The sequence below is a fragment of the Corvus kubaryi genome, unplaced genomic scaffold, assembly GCF_017639235.1.
Source record: "Corvus kubaryi isolate FWS band 111438036 unplaced genomic scaffold, C.kubaryi_AGA036_p1.0 37394, whole genome shotgun sequence".
Lineage (NCBI taxonomy): Eukaryota > Metazoa > Chordata > Aves > Passeriformes > Corvidae > Corvus > Corvus kubaryi.
In genome coordinates, this window is record NW_024581133.1 from 11,585,331 (window position 1) to 11,601,794 (window position 16,464).

Consider the following 16,464-nt stretch of genomic DNA (forward strand, 5'->3'; position numbering starts at 1 on the left):
CTCTGTCCTTTCCTTGGACAAGGTGTGATGGTTTCAAGCCAAGCTCTGTGTCACTGGGGGAACTTCCCACCAGGAGATGGTCCCTGGAAGTGTCCAAGGCCAGAGATTGGAGCCCCCTGGGATAGTGGAAATGTCCCTGCCCATGGCAGGGGGTGAAATGGGATGGGCTTTAAGGTCCCTTCCCACCCAAACCATTCCAGGATTCTGTGTTTGCCTCCATCTCCTGTGCCAGGAGCGGGGAGGGAGACCCCCCCCAACACCCAGCGTGGTGTTTAGCATCCCCTTCTCCTCACTGCTGGGCACTGCTCAAACCCGTCCCTGGCACTGGGGAGCTGCTGTTTTGAGCTGTTTCTAGGAATTTTCCTGCCACCTTGGAAGATTTTAAGTGCGTTCCTGAAGTGTGCCAAGTTGCTGAGGAACCTTTGGAATTTTGCTCCTTTTCTCTGATGGGTTTGCTTGCTTCACTTCTGGAGGTGGCACCAAAACCTGGGAGATGACCCTTGAGATGAGACTTTGAGTGGGAATGTTGGTTTAATCTCCTCCTAGACATCCATAAATTTACTAAAAGTCTGGTTTTCCTCATGCTGTGCTTGCTATCCCGTGGGATTTTTTTAGTCCGTTCCTTAGAAGCTGCATAAAGGTATTAAATTCAGGCTTTAGCGGTGCTGGCTGTAACCAAAATGATCAATTCCACCTTCCAGTCCCACATAACATCCAAGAAAACCCTTTTTCCCTCCACACTCATTGGAAGGGATAATTACTGCAGCAACTCCAGCCTAATTTGAAGTGTTAGCTGTTAATTAAAACACCGCAGAGGTGTAGGGTTGTCTTTTGGTGTAACCAAAGCTCCCATTCAAACTTCATTAATCACTTTACAGTTATTGTGCTGGGCAAGGGCAGGACAATTGAGATGCTGGATCAGCCTGGAGTAAACAAATTCCTGTCCTGCTGGGCAGCCTGGCATCCCAAAGGCCCCGGCCACGCCGGCCCACGGGCTCCTGCTCCTTTGTGATCCAATTCCCAGCGATAATTAAATGTTAAATTGGTGCTGTCAGTGCTCTGTAAACCAAACCAGGTATCTGCCCTCTGCTGGAAATTGAACCCAAACTTCCACGGATGAATTAGCGTGCATCATAATTAAATAATCAAGTCTTCCCTTTTAATTCACTCGGAAACAGGAGATCTCTCCTATGGAAAAAGGATCAGGTTCTTGACGAGCTAATTAAACTGTCCAGTGAGGTCCCTATTAAGCCAACAGACGTTGAGCATCTTTTCCCAACCTCTTCATCCCTTATCATTCCTGCTCATCTTAAGCCCAGGATGTTTTTGCCACTGTTGGTTCATCCCCAGTTACAGCAGAGCTCGTGGATTCGTGGATTCAGCTCCTGCTCTATCAGAGCTCCCATGGATGATCTCATTTTCTACAGTGATTTTTTCCCCCCTCTGCCTTTTTAAACTCTTTTTTTTTTCCCCCTAAAAGCCAATGCCACTCGGTTACAGAAATGTTCATCCAAGAGTTATTAAATTAAGGTGAAGTTTTTAGGAACTGCCAAGCCATTACCAGAAATTAGGGGAGCTCTCAGGGTTGTAAATAAGATTAAACGACAGCCTCACCCTGTCTCTGGGTGATTTTACATGCAAAAACCCAACTATTAAAGCTTTTCTTCTTCAGTAATAATTGCTAGAGATAGAGAGTGGTAAAATATTATAATTCTTTAAGGTTAGTGCCACATCTCTGACATTGCTGTGCCTAGTGCCATAAATCAGGGTGAAACAGTAAAACCACTGAAGAGGAAAACCTTTAATGGTTTTGTTTTTATGCAAAATTACATTGGATTTTGAGGAGATTTTTTTTTTTTACCTGCCTTTATTTTCTCACGTGTTCATGGTTGGGAATATTCAAGCCATTGTTAAATAGCCAATTATGGGTGTTTCTCCTCAGAAATGAAGACAACCTGCTGTTGAAATACCCTGGAAAATTATTTTTGGGTGCCTCCAAACATTACCAATAATTCTTTCTACCTTTATATGCACCCACTAATCTTAAAAGAAATCTTAAAATAAATGCAGAAATTTAATTTTGCTGATATTTTGTGTGGGTCCTTAAGTTATGAGAAAGAATTGGCCATAATCTGTTTTAATTCAATTTAATTGGTGTAGCTGCTTGTCTCTGAAAATACCCACAGGACTGGCAGATTGGTGAGATAATCCTGATTTTTCCATGAAAATTCTGGGTGATGGTTATAATCTTAATTAATTCCATTGCAAGAAAATGGGGAAGTGGATAAATTCAAGGTTTAACTCAGATTTAAGGTTGAACTCAGTGATCTTGGAGGCGTTTTCCAACCTAAATGATTCTGTTAAATTCCCATTTATAGTTTATTTTTCTGCTGTATCAAAGCCTTCAATGTGTATATTTTGTATCAAAAATAAAGATACAAGCCTGCTGAATGGTTCCCTTGTAAATATATTTTTGATCCCGTATTTTCCTCTGTTTTCCCTTAGAAATGCTGGATAAAATTGGCTTTGCATAAAATCTGTGAGCCAAAAGTCACTTTCCTGTGAAATCAGTGTATTTGTATTGCACTTCCTTACAGGGGGAATTTTATATGATCTCAAATTATTGCATTTTTTCCTCACACAGGGCATATCATATCCGTAGTGGAAAAATCCTGGCAGTGAAGGTAAGAGATTCCAGACATCTTCTTTCTTTCCAGTTTTTCCTGACCTTGCTTTCCCTCCCTTCCCTCTGATTTTTGGATCTCAGTTTGGTTTATTGCATTAATCTATGCAGGAAAACCCCAGCCTGTAAATGGAGTCATTCCCAATGAGCACAGCTTCCCAAAATCCAGGGTTTTCCCCCAGGGAATTGCCTGAAATCCCCACATCTTGACCTCTCCATGGATGTTTCAAGTGCAGTTGGGCTCCTTACTTGGGTTAAACCTGGAGATTGAAGCATTTTGTGATCAGATAAATCCCAATTTTCACTGGAATTCATTTAAAACTGGGATAAAATAATAGCAACAGCGTGGCAGCTCTTGGATGTAATCTGTTAATTAATCTATGCTTGTAAATGAAATTATTAATAGTTCATCTGCACAAAAATAATCCAAAAAAGAGGTAATTTTTCCATAGATCTGATTTTTTTTCAACTGAACAATTTTGTTGAAACTCGAAGCAGAGGAGATTTGGAGAAACAAATTCTTGCATTTGTGCCATTCCTATTAATAGTTGGTGATCTAAAAAAAGGCTTGTTTTAAAATGGAACTCTTTATGGAATAATTGTTTAAAAATCTGGGAGATGGGTTTTTATTTCTTTTCCCATCCTCTAATCCTTAAATTCTGGGATAACTGAGGTAAAGTGAAGGAATGGGAGAGGAAGGCGGGAGGAGGAATGATGGGAGCTGGGTGCTTAAAGCAGCATTGGAGTGAAATGAAATTTCAAGATAAAAGGTTATACAAGATTTGAATGAAATATTTCTATTTATTGGGCAGAACTTGTGTGGTTTGACTTCAGATTTAGGCTCAGGTTGTGGTTTCAGTCATGTGGAATTTATAAAAATGTGCTTCTGCCTGAGTTCTGGCTTTTCCTGAGGATCACAGAAATCCCTTCATCCCAGAAAAAAAAAAGGCTTTTGATTTTCCTGTGAATTGCAGGGAAGCAAATTCTTCCTGCTGGATTTGAAATGGGTCTTCACCTGTGGAAAGCACAGAAATAACATCCTAATAGCTTCTAATTATAGAAGGTTAAAAAAGTTTTGGAAAAAGTCATTTTGAAAAGCCTTTTTAAGTGGTGTCCAACCTTCCTAAACCTGTCAGGAATGGTTAGACAGGAGTTCTCTGAGTTGTGACAGGCACAAAAGGATGGAAACTGTAATAAATATTATTTTTTTATAATTAAAAGCTTTCAATATGGATCTAAAAAAGCTCCACTGCTTCCTCAAATGGGCTTTTCCAAGCTCCATCCATGTCTGGGGCTGGAGGTGCCCTCAGAAGCTGCCTGGAGAGGAGCTGGAGCGCCAGGAAATTCTGGGAATTCAGGCAGGAGGGACAAGTTCACCCTTTGCAAGGTTAATTGAAATCACCTCCCTGTGGCAAAACCCTTTTCCCAGCAATTTCACCTCCTTTTTCCCTTGGAGTCTGCAGGTTTGGGGAGTCCTGGTGGATAATGAGCATCCTGGAGATTTGGGAAATGGGGTCTCTGGCAGGTTCTGCTCGTGTTGGGCCTTTCACTCTCAATTTTATTTCATTTTCTGTGATTTCAGAGAGATACTAAATCAAAATTTGCATTATTGTGGTTAAAAATAAGGTGCTGACGAGCTGGAGGTTGGGAGAGCTGCTCTGGTGGTGATTGTGGAATTGCCGTCAAAAAGATTACTTAATTAAATATTTCTATTAAAATATATAGGAAATATAGAAAAGAGCATGTCTATATCATAGACAGTCTATATTATATATAATTATATATAATTATGATTTTATGTGGTAGTAAAAAGTAATTAATTAAATTCCTTGTATCTTGACATAAGCAGCAACTAAAGAGGATTTCAATGCCAACCTCTTGACATGATCATCACACAGATCCAATGTTTTGACACAGGATTATCAGGTTGTAGGGGAGGGATCTGGGAAAGCAGAGCTCTGCATTTTGGGGCTTTTTCTAATGACAATATACAGATTTAATTGCACAAGATAACCAAAAACCTGTTGATTAAAATACTTTCAGCTGGTAAATAATCATGAAAATCCCTCAGCCAAACAACCCAACGCTAAAAAATCCATACCATAATCCCTCAGTGATGCACCAAATGACATCTTTTATATAACCTTTCCCTGCAGAGGCTTTAATGCCCTTTTCCCAAGTAACTTCTCCCTATTTCCAGGGGAGGAATCCAAGTGGAAGCTGTGAGTGTGCACTGGCTGCTTGCCATTCTCCCACTGCTTTTAGCTGGCATTTCAATGGAGCATTTGATTAATCATTTGTATACTGCCTGTAATGCCCCCAAATTTCCTCTGAGTTGTACCTACTGCAAAAGACAATTATGTCAGGCCAGATTAAAGCAGGGAATTAAAACAGAATAGCAGCTGAATTTGACCTGTGCTTTTGCTCTGGTTCCCTTTAGTGGAGCGAGTGCCACTCCAGCAAATGGATGGAGTCATCCATGACAGCCTGTGATGAATTGCTGTATTTATACTGGATATTTTAATAGCTTCACACTGATTTAAATTGAGCACGGAGTAAATTATAATTCAGTCACTTGACTGCTTGGATTTCACTTGACAGCTCAGCCTTGTTTGTCCTGGAGGGGTGGTGGGGAGCAGAGGAGATGGGCTCAGGTAGATTCCTCTCTCCAAAGTTAACCCTTTTCCATGGAAGTACGGGTTGGGTTCACCTGTGCTTCAGTGTGATTCCAAAATCGCTGTGTTTTGGGCAAAAACTTCATTAAGAAGATGGAGCTTGATCAGGAAGATTGCTTGGAGCACCTTGCTGAATCCCAGAGCATCTCCATGTCATTTAAATTTTTTTTAAATGCCCTTTTGGTCCAATACCCTTCCCCAGCTCAACCATTTCAGCCAGTTTTGACACTGGATCCATCCTGTCCGTCCACATCCCTGAGGCTCCAGCACCCTGGGCAGAGTCAGGTGATTCCAGGGAAATAATGGGGAAGTAACAGGTCCTTTCCAACCCAAACCATTCCAGGATTCCAGGATGTTGCATCCAAATCTTTATTCACAGCTTCCTCCTCAGTAGCAATGACTCTGAGGAGATGTTTGGGGTTCTTTTTCTGCTTTAACACAGTTCCAGCCCATGCTGGAAACTGTCACCTCATGAATCCCTGAAAGTTCTTTTTACCTCTACAGAACAGGCTTGGAAATTTCACTCAAAAGGAGATGATAAATGCAAGTTAAGGTGGGATGTAAATGGTTTTTTCCTCTTTTTGTGCTGTAAATAAATAAGGTTCCTCCAGCCTTGACATCAGGTGGGGCCACACAAACCACACATTTCCAGGTGGAAGAAAACAGTAAAATAATTCTGCAGGAAAAGTGAGGCTGATCTCTCCTGATGAATTTTGGGATGAAATAAGCTTGTAATTCTGCTGTCTGTGTCCTTCCCTTGGTGTCCGGACCACCTGTAAATGGGGAAGCTCTGCTTTCCCAGGTTATCCTCAGTGTTGGGGGCTGTTTGTAGTTAAGGTTAATGCAAAGGAGCCTCAGACCTTTCCTCATTCCAGGCCTGGGTGTTGGGATGTCAGGGATATTTCTGATGCTGAGGTCAGTGAAGCCTTTGCAGGGAAATTCCTCACCAGGATTAGAACCGGGTGAGATAAAATTTTAATTCTACACCACTGACGAGATGGAATTCTGGTGATGTGCCGTGACCACAACTGGGGGGATCCCAGCAGATGAATTTCTAAGTTTTTCACGCTGGAAAAAATGTAAGTGAATATTGTTGGCAAATGATTATTGATCTGGACAAGTGTGTTAAACGTTTCTTGGCAGCCCTGTACTACACTTACAATTTAGTTTAGTGACAGCTTTTATAAATAACCCCAAAGCAAACTCTGGGAAGAGGCAGGTTATTGGCTTGTCTTGGAGACAGATTTTGGTGCTGTGTTTGGAAATGGGCTCCCTGTGTTCTGTTCTGTCAGCACTATTTCTGTAATATTTATTCTGCTAATTCTGCAAACTGACTAAATTTTGCTTCCCTTTAGCTTAACGTATTAAACTGCGAATTATTGGGTGGGGGGCAGACTGAGCCTGGCTCAGAGCACTGAGTCCAGTTTGGTTTATAAAGCAGAGTTTAATGATTGAGTTTTCAAGTCTTCAAAGAATCATGGCAAAGAATTCAGTGTTAAATTTGATTTCAGTGCCTTGTTAAGAGAGTCTGCCCTGAAAATCTTGGAAATGTATAACTTCAGGAAGTGCAGCCCACTTCGGCTGCAGTCCCTGGTGCTCTGGTCCTGCTGAGGAGCTGGAATGATGAGAAATGAGGGCAGGGATGGAGGAGGGAGGCACTGGATAAACTCAGCAGTGAGGGGCTGGTTGGAGCTGCTCCAGGTCGGGTTGGTCGGAGGTGTTTTCCAAGGGCTGGAGCCCCTCTGGAGCCAGGCTGGGAGAGCTGGGAATGTTCTCCTGGAGAAGGGAAGGATCCAGGGAGAGCTCAGAGCCCCTTCCAGGGCCTAAAGGGGCTCCAGGACAGCTGGAGAGGGACTGGGGACAAGGGATGGAGGGCCAGGACACAGGGAATGGCTTCCCAGTGCCAGAGGGCAGGGATAGATGGGATACTGGGAATAAGCCTTCCCTGAGAGGGTGTGAGGGGCTGGGCTGGAATTCCCAGAGAAGCTGTGGCTGCCCCTGGATCCCTGGAAGTATCCAAGGCCAGGTTGGACATTGGGGCTTGGAGCACTCTGGGATAAGGGTGGATGAGCTTTAAGTTCCCTTCCTACCCAAACCATCCCAAGATTATCCGACAATCCTTTCGTTTCCCTTTCCTTTCTGTTAAAAGATCCTTTCCACCTATTCCTCTCTTTCTTGTGATCCCACGAGGATTCTTAGTCCATGGATCTTCAGGTTTTTTTATTTTGAGTAATTCACTTGCCTTTTATATGACCTCAGATGGTATCTCTTGTGTTTCAGGTCATACCCTTAGACATAACCCTGGAACTCCAGAAGCAGATAATGTCAGAGTTAGAAATTCTTTATAAGGTATGTGGATTTTACCATTTGAATTATTCTTGCTTCAATTTTCTTGCAGCAGATTTTAAAACAACCTCATGCTTTTTTTCCTTTCTCTTCCCAGTGTGACTCCTCGTATATCATAGGATTTTACGGTGCTTTTTTTGTAGAAAACAGGATTTCATTGTGTACAGAGTTCATGGATGGTGAGTAGTGTATCCAGTTTGTTTTTGATTGCTAAGTAATTAAATGAGAAGGGGTTTTTTTTTTTTTGGAATGAAATGCAGCAGTATGACTCGAAAATGTGGAGTATTAATAACATTGCAGGTAGTTAAAAAACCAGAGCAGGTTGGAATTGGGATTGTGGGGTATTCTCCATGGAATGCTGCGCTTTCCCCGTGTGTAACTTCACTTACTTTTATGGAAAATGTAAATAGAAGAGAAATAAATGCTGCCTTAATTTGTGGTTTGATATTTGAGCCTCCCGTGCAATCTGTCCTCGCTGACAAAACAGCTGTTCCTCACTTGTAGTGTTTTGATAGCCAAAACAGCTTTTCCTTTAAAGAAATCTATTAACCCAATGTCCTGTGTGTTTGCAGTGGAAATCGTCTCTTAATTGCCAGGCAAGGAGTTATTTTCCAACCCAGCTGTTTGCCAGCTCGGTGCCGAGTTCCTTCTTGAGCTCCCTCTCGTTCCTCCCCACGTGAATCCTCAGCCCAGAAATATCCCCCACCCCACAGCCTGACCTGGCAGAGGTGTCCCAGCACTTTGCTTGGGATTCTTGGCTATTCCTGGAGGAAAGGCAGGGAGAATCCCCTGGTGGCAGCGGTTTGTAACCCTTGCTGGCCTCTGTGTGGGAGCTCTTGTGGCAGATGCTGTCCCTGCGTGTCTCGGGCTCTTCCCAGCGCTCTGCTTTCCCCATCGAGCCAGAGCGTGCTCCTCCCACCAGGATTTCCTTAGGAGCCAGGATTTTATGCCCCAGCCAGGTTTTCCACAAAGGTTCCTTTAAGCTGGGTATCAAGAAGGAAAAGATCTCCCAAATAATTCGCTGTGGAGGGGAGGCTTTTTGGCAGGAAAAAATCCCAGAGCCAAAATCCCAAACGTGGCCCATTAAACATTGTCAAGCAGCTTCTTCCTTTCTGGTGGGGAGCAGGGTGAAGCCCTTTAGGGTTTATGGTGCATTTTGTTTTCTCCCTGTTAAAATGATCTGGTTTTACTGTTATTTCCCTTTTTTACACTTCCACCTCCCTCCCAGCGATGGCTGCACCCTGTTCCCAGTGTTCTTTCAGATTCTCTGGATGAAAAAGTATTTTATTCAAGGTTTTATTAAAAAAACCCCAAAGCCCACGAGTTAAATTCTTTGCTGTTGTGCTGCTGGGTGACTCTTTGCCCTCTCTCTGAGCTGCCTCGCAGTTACACTCAGACTTACAAGCCTGTGTAAAGCAGTAGTCACACACAGCAAGGGAGCATCTGCTGCTGCCAAAATGAGCATCTGCCTGGAATAGCGCTCCTAAAATTCAGATTGTGCTCCTAGAATCCAGGGATTTTTCCAAATACAATGGACAGAAATGCTCTGATTTCCTGTTTGAAGATATTTCAGCCTTTAGGGTGTGCATCCCTTGCGATGCAGCACCGTGGCAGAGTTTACTGACCATGCACAAATTGCTGGGAATTGTTCTGGAGAAGACCTCTGCTCTGCCTCATGTTGTGCTCTCCTTCTGGCAGAAAGCACCAGCAATTGCTTAAAGGAAGAACAAAATGCAAATAAAGGGACCTTGCCTTGTTTTTCCCCCCAGACTTTTAATTTTGATTCATAAGGATGCAGGTAAAGAGAAGAAAAAAACCACTTTTCATCCTGCAGATGAACAGCTTTAACCTTGTCAAATTTTTAGCCCTTTTGGCTGGTTTAGTTTATATTTCCTGAATCCATATCCCATGACTGCAGATCACAGGCTATTTCCTTCATGGATGACCTGGATCCAGGTGGATCTGAGTCTTTTGGGGTGCTCAGGGGACATGTGTAGGACCATATTGGTGCTTCCCTGGCACCTGCAACCAGGAAAAATCCAAGTAACTCCAGGCCTGCAAATACCAAAGCCCTGAGGTTGAACTGACCTGGATCAGCCTCCCACCTGCCAATTGATTTTAAAGAGCAACAGAGATGTGAAATGAGGTTTTCCAGCTTTGCCCCTTTATATTTGTAATAAAGTTGATGTCCTAAATAAAGGTGGTGAAATGCCCTGTTGCTTTTTACTTACGTGGTTGCCTCTTTCCCTTGAAACTGCTAAATTCCTGCTAAATTCCCCTTGGAAAACGAGATGTGCAGGTGACCAGACTGAACCTGGATGTATGTACACGTGTGGGAGCTGACATTTTTGGATTTGGGAAAATTTTTTTTTCACAGATATTTTTTTTCCTCCACAGAAAAACTCCAGATTTCCCCATTTGTTTGCAAAAAAATGTGTTTTCCTTCATTTTTCCAGCAGCAGTTCCTTTAGAGCCAGCTGTGACAGCCAGGTTTAGCAGTTTGGGGTGTGAGAAGAGGTCTTTTTTTGGTGCAAAATGTAAGGATATGTTACAGGGATGAACGGGAACCACCAGCCATAGGATTGCCTTCTGTTTGGGTTTGTAATGAGCAGTGAGAGGCTGTGGAGCTGCAACCTCTGATTTCCATTCCACAGCACTTATATTTCCTTTTAAAACTGGGATTAATTATAATCCACAGGCAGTGTGGACAATACCAGTTGAAAGATTCAATTTAATGAAGGAATGGGAGTTTCAATAACTTGGAATCAGAGGAACATTAGGGAAGACAAACAGAGTTTGTTTCTGACAGTGGAGACCACGAGGGATAAAAAACACCCTCCACCCAACCCCCCCCCCGGTCATTAGAGTGAGAAGTTACAGCATAAATGAGAATTGTGGTGTAATTAAGCCCCATCCAACCTGGCCTTGAACATTCCAGGGATCCAGGGGCAGCCATAGCTCCTCTGGGAATTCCATCCCAGCCCCTCCCCACCGTCACAGGGAACAATTCCTTCCCAATATCTCATCCCAACCTCCTCTCTTTCAGTTTGCAGCAATTCTCTGCCTGCGATTCCTTTGTCCATTTATTTACTTTGTTGGCCATTCTGCTTGGAGATTTTTAGTTCTCAATTTTGAATTTATTTTCTTACCTTAAGAATTTGTATTTCGCCCCGGGGACATTTTGGACGCCAGTTTGGTCACGAGTGGTTTTTGCAGAGGAGAAGGGAGGTAACACTTCCCAATCCCTTGGGAATGCCTGTAGGGCTGTTAGAGGCAATGAGGCTTCTTGGTGTCCCAGCATGGGTGATGCTGACAGGGCTGTGCCAGGTTGGTTCCCATTCTGGATTTACTGGGAAAATTTACCCTGCTTCCCCAGGAACTCCAGGAATTCATTTCAGGCGTCAGTATGGGCCAACCAAACCATCCTTGGTGTGATGTCAGGAGGAAATACCATCTTGGATACCACAGAGTGGTAGCACCAGCCTTTGGGGACAAGAGCTGGGATACTTTGGACCTTGGAATCTGCTTTTTGGGATGATTTTGTTATCCCCAAGACATTTTTTCACATGGTTTGGAGTTCTCTATGTTGATATTCTGACCTGTGACTGGGAGGTTTTCTAATGTTTTGTTGTTGCTGTTTTCTGAATATTAATGCTGCAAGAAAAAAATCAGGAATGTGGTAAAAAGAGCTCCAAGTGCTGTTGCATGTGTTTATGCAGAGTTTGGGAGATTTTTAAGGTCAGTTATTTCTGACACAGTTATTGTTCTAGCATTGATGGTGTTTTTATTAATAACCAAGGCCTAGAAAACCCTTGGGGCTTCAAATCTGGGGCACTGTTTCATCTGGCATCACCTGAGCACGTGCTGTTTGTCCCTGCAGGGGGTTCTTTGGATGTTTATAGAAAAATTCCAGAACACGTTCTCGGAAGGATAGCAGTGGCTGTGAGTACTTGGATTGCTTTTTGTCTCTCAGTTTTTGATTGTGTGTAAAAATGTCTCTGATTCAAGTGTTCATTGGGACGTTGGGGCACCTCCAGGGTCTGTGTGCTCGTGTGGAAGGAGGGTGCTTCCTCTCTCCTGCTCCTCCAAACCATCCCTGTGCACAGGGACTCTGGGATTAAGGAAAACTTCCTTCTGAATGACCAACACATGGGAGGCTGGAGGTTCATGGGATGGTGAGAGGCATGGGACTCCTGTCCTATGAGGAAGGACTGGGAACTGGGATTGTCCAGCCTGGAGAGGAGAAGGCTCCAGGGAGAGCTCACAGCCCCTTCCAGGGCCTAAAGGGATGGCGGGGCAGGACACAGGGAATGGTTTCCCAGTGCCAGAGGACAGGGATGGATGGGATATTGGGAAGGAATTCCTCCCTGTGAGGGTGTGAGGCCCTGGCTCAGGGTGCCCAGAGAAGCTGTGGCTGCCCCTGGATCCCTGGCAGTGTCCAAGGCCAGGCTGGAGCACCCTGGGGTAGGGGAAGGTGTCCCTGCCCATGGCAGGGGTGGCACTGGATGAGCTTTAGGGCCCCTCCCAACCCAAACCATTCCAGGATTCTGTTGTACAGATCTGTGTGAAAGGATGGGATACATTGAGTGGGGTGAGGGGAAAAAAAAAGAATTTGCTGAAGGTCCGTGTGGTCACATTCCTTCCTATCACCGTTCCTTCCCATCAGCCCTGCTGGATGGAGCAGTGCTCTTAATCACCTTTATTTAATTAATTAATTATTTAATCAGCCTTTAAGCCCTCCTGTTCTCTGTGGTGCCTTCAGAAGGTGATTCAGGAGCCCTGGTGGGGATCCTTTGCCTCTGAGCGTGTGATTTCCATCCTGACTGTCCTTATGCTGCACAGAGTGACTCCATGAGTTCTCCTTGCCAGGTTGAAGGATTAAGTTGGTTCCTGCTGCCAAAATGCAGTGGCAGAACAGATTTCCTGTGTTCTCCTCAAGGCAGGTGAGGAGGATGAAGTTTTTTGCTTGGCACAAGCGAGACCCAGGCACAGGCTGGTGTCTCACCCCTTTCACACCTGAGCAGCCACGGGGAGGAGTTAATAGGGGTCATTTTAGGGGTGATGAGTCTGTGGTGTAGGAAGAACTCCTCAGAACCTCCTGGGTTTGGTCTCAAGGTGTTGACAGTGGGATCCTTAAAGCCCCTGGTAGATCATCCTTGGGGCTCTGCAGCATTCAGCTGCTAAAAATTCACTGGCCATGATTGAAAACTCAAATTACAGACCAACAGAAATTTAAAAAGTTTAAAAAAATCCCTCTTCCTCCACAGCTGAACACAGGGTAATGACCAGTGTCTCGGTGGATCTCACCAGGGAGGGAGATACTGCTAAACAATTGCTAAATATAAGGAATACTTTGATAACTTAAGCAGTTTAAAGCAAAACAAAGTTATTCTATCATGTGCCATTTAATTAAGTGCTGGGTTTTCACATTCATTATACATCAAGCTGACAATTTAAATCCTTTAATCCAACACAGGCAGCTATTTAGTCTCTGTTCATTGTAATTCACAGCTCTACTTTCCTCTTAATTTGTGTGGCCTGCCCAGGGTGATGAACATCCCTCTCTGATGCTGTTTCCTCTGAGTAGCTTCAAATCTGCTCATTATGTACCTGCCAGTTCCTTGTGGAATTTGAGTGCTCTTCACCTCCAGTTCAGAGGGAAAACGTTTCATCTCCTCTTCCCTCTGGAGCAGGGAGTGGGAAGTTGCTCACAGCATCCCCATATCCCTGATGATGATGATGATGTCGATGGTTTGATAACTCTGGGATGGGCCTTCCAGCATTCCTTCAACTGCTCATTCCTTCTCCTTTTCCTTATCTCACTCACAGTGTGTGTTTAATCCATCACCACCTCATCATTCCCTTGGGTTTGTCTCTCCTCTCCCCCATCCTCCCCTTGGCATTCCACAGGTGTTCTCCTCCAATTTCCCTCTCATCCATAATGGTGGTGCCTCAGCCCCACCTTTTATGTCTCGATGTCGGTGGGTTTTTGCTCCCCTGGGGTCATTTTGTCCCTGATCAGTCAGCTTGTGAGCCTGACTCCCTGACATGGATACTTAGCTTTTCCTAGTTATTTTATTTCCTGCTTTCCTGTGCCTTGTGGAGCAGGGGGTCAGGAAAGAGGGGAACAAAGGCGCTTCAGAGAAGGGACTCAGCCCTTCCTCCTGCTCTCAGAGCAGAAGGTGTGCGCTGAGGCTGAACCAGCACTGGCAGCTCCTCTGCTCTGGTGCTGATTTTTGGCACAGTGGAATTGTTGGAAGGAGGCAGCAGAAGCCTTTTGTTTTCCAATGGATTTCTCAGTGGCAGCAGGAATGGCTCCGGTGAGCCTCCCCACGTTGTGTCTGAGGTGGCAGCAGAGCTCTTTTTGGGGGCTGGGGCACCTTTGTGCCGAGTCCTGCACGCAGACACCGTAATCCCCCTGAACAGCTTGGGGAGATTACCCAAATCCTGGGATTGCTGCTCGCTGCTGCCCAGGAGGAGAGTGCCAGACAAAAGCTGCAGCTCACACGGATGGCTTTTGGAGACAAAACCTGCAGCTTCCATAGTCTCTTTTTTTTTTTTTTCCCTTCCCCATGTCCAGAGCCATTTGTCTTTTATTCTCCCAAGACATGTCCAGTGCATTAATCCATGGAAGCTGCTTAATAATACGTGTGACCTGCACATCTGTTAACTGGAATAAGCTCCCGGTGTATTTGTAGAAGTTTTGAAGTGAAACCATTCCCAGAGAAAAAGGAAGCAGCACATCCAGGCATTCCCTGCATCCCAGCACTCCTCTGGCCCCGACTTCAGGATTTCTGTGGTTGGACTTGTTGATCTGGGAGGACTTTTCCAGCTTGAGTGGTTCTAAATGGGCACCACTGGGTCTGCCTTTCTCATACATTCCCCTCTCAACCAGACTTTCTTGTGGATGTGGAGCTGTGGGAGCAATTCCAGAGGAGGCCATGGAGCTGCTCCGAGGGCTGGAGCCAGGCTGGGAGAGCTGGAAATGTTCACCTGGAGAAGGAAAGGCTCCAGGGAGAGCTCAGAGCCCCTTCCAGGGCCTAAAGGGGTTCCAGGAGAGCTGGAGAGGGACTGGGGACAAGGGATGGAGGGACAGGACACAGGGAATGGCTTCCTGTCCAACCCGGCCTTGGACACTTCCAGGGATCCAGGGGCAGCCACGGCTTCTCTGGGCACCCTGTGCCAGGGCCTCACCACCCTCACAGGGAGGGATTTCCCCCTAATATTCCATCTAACCCTGTCCTCTGTCAGTTTGAAGCCATTCCCCTTTCCTGTCACTCCATCCCTTGGAAATAGTCTCTCTCCATCTTTGTTTTTGGTTCCTTCAGGCACTGGAAGGCCACAGTTGGGTCACCCTGGAGCTGCTTTTCTCCAGGCTGGACAATCCCAATTCTCTCAGCCGTTTCTGTAGCAAACACGGAGGGATCTCTGACTTCACAGTAAAATTCCTCCCTGTTTGCTGCGTGAGGCACAATCAGTGAGACAGGGAAATCTCTCTCCTTGCTGCTGTCCTTTATTTGTGTGGAGGGCTGGAGTGGTTTTTAAAGGAAAAGTGGATCCTGGGAGCCCCAAAATGACGCTGTGGTCGCTCCTGGCTTGGTGCTGCCGTGTCCTGAGTTGGGCTGTGGGTGTAAAACCCTCTCTCCCTTCGCTTGCCACTTCACACATTTATTTTCCCTTCCATTTCTGAAGCAGTGACACTGTGCTCTGTATTTTGAGCGCTAATGTTGATTGAAGTTCTCCCAGAAAGGATGTGCACTTGAACTGTCAGGAGAGTGAGTGATTGACAGCAGGTAGAAGTACTTTTTGTGTCAAGGCTTTGTCAAGGCATTGTTGTAAAACCTCCTTTACTGAATACCAATAATTCCTGCTCCAGCTTCAATCAAAAGATTCTCCCTTCCAGCACCGTTTTAGAATAATATTTAATGCTTAAGAGTCCTTCCCTAAAAGGCAAATGTAAGGGGAGTGAATAACGAGGTGAGTCCATTTGGGGGGCTCCTGTGAGCATATTTACAGCCCAGGATAAAGGGAAAAGCTCCTTTTTATTCCTCTGTACACCCAGAGAATCTGGAGGGAGAGTTTGTTAAATTCCATGGCTTCCCTAACTGCTTACCCAGCCCATGTTCCATAATAAAGATGTTTCATAACTTGCAGCTGTTGATTTGTTTCATCAGAAATGTTTCCTTTTTTTTTCTTATGGGTCCTTGCTTTAAAGCAAATAATTTCCTAATGGTTTCAAAGATTTTCAATAGTCTAAATATGCTTTTAATAATCAAAGAGTTTACTGTTCTGAAAATCCCTTTGGCCATTGGAAGAAGCTTGAAATGGGGCATCTCCCTGATTTATTTTTGCATTGATACATTATTATTTTCATTATCATTATCATTATCATTATTACTGTTATTATTATGTCAGAATGCTGTAAATAGAATTCCCACATTTTGCTTTTCATAAGCCTTGGAATCATAGAATCATTAAGGTTGGAAAAGACCTTTAAGATCATCAAGTCCAAGCTTTTTGAAAGGCTTGAGGTGAAAAGCCACACCTCTGGGCAGGCAGAATTGGACCAACCCTTTTGTTAAAGGTAACAACCATCTGAGGTCAGGAGATGGTTGGGTTTGGAGTGAGTTTAAGAGAGGAATTATCCCCTGGAACAATTCATTTGGGATCCACCATTGTTATTTGCTTTACAAAGAGATTCTGACTCCACCAACAGCGTTTTTCTTACAGAATAAATCTTAGAATTTGAAAGCATTTCTA

General features: G+C 44.5%; 1 protein-coding gene across 2 annotated transcripts in view; it reads left to right on the top strand.

The window, feature by feature from the left end:
- The window catches only part of MAP2K5 (mitogen-activated protein kinase kinase 5), a 120,056-nt gene that overhangs the window by 34,756 nt on the left and 68,836 nt on the right, over positions 1-16,464 (top strand). For both annotated transcript variants that reach the window (XM_042039142.1, XM_042039141.1), the window contains exons 9-12: positions 2,645-2,684; positions 7,639-7,707; positions 7,802-7,883; positions 11,585-11,646. In XM_042039142.1, coding sequence (XP_041895076.1) covers positions 2,645-2,684; positions 7,639-7,707; positions 7,802-7,883; positions 11,585-11,646 — 253 coding nt within the window. The remainder of the gene's footprint in view (positions 1-2,644; positions 2,685-7,638; positions 7,708-7,801; positions 7,884-11,584; positions 11,647-16,464) is intronic.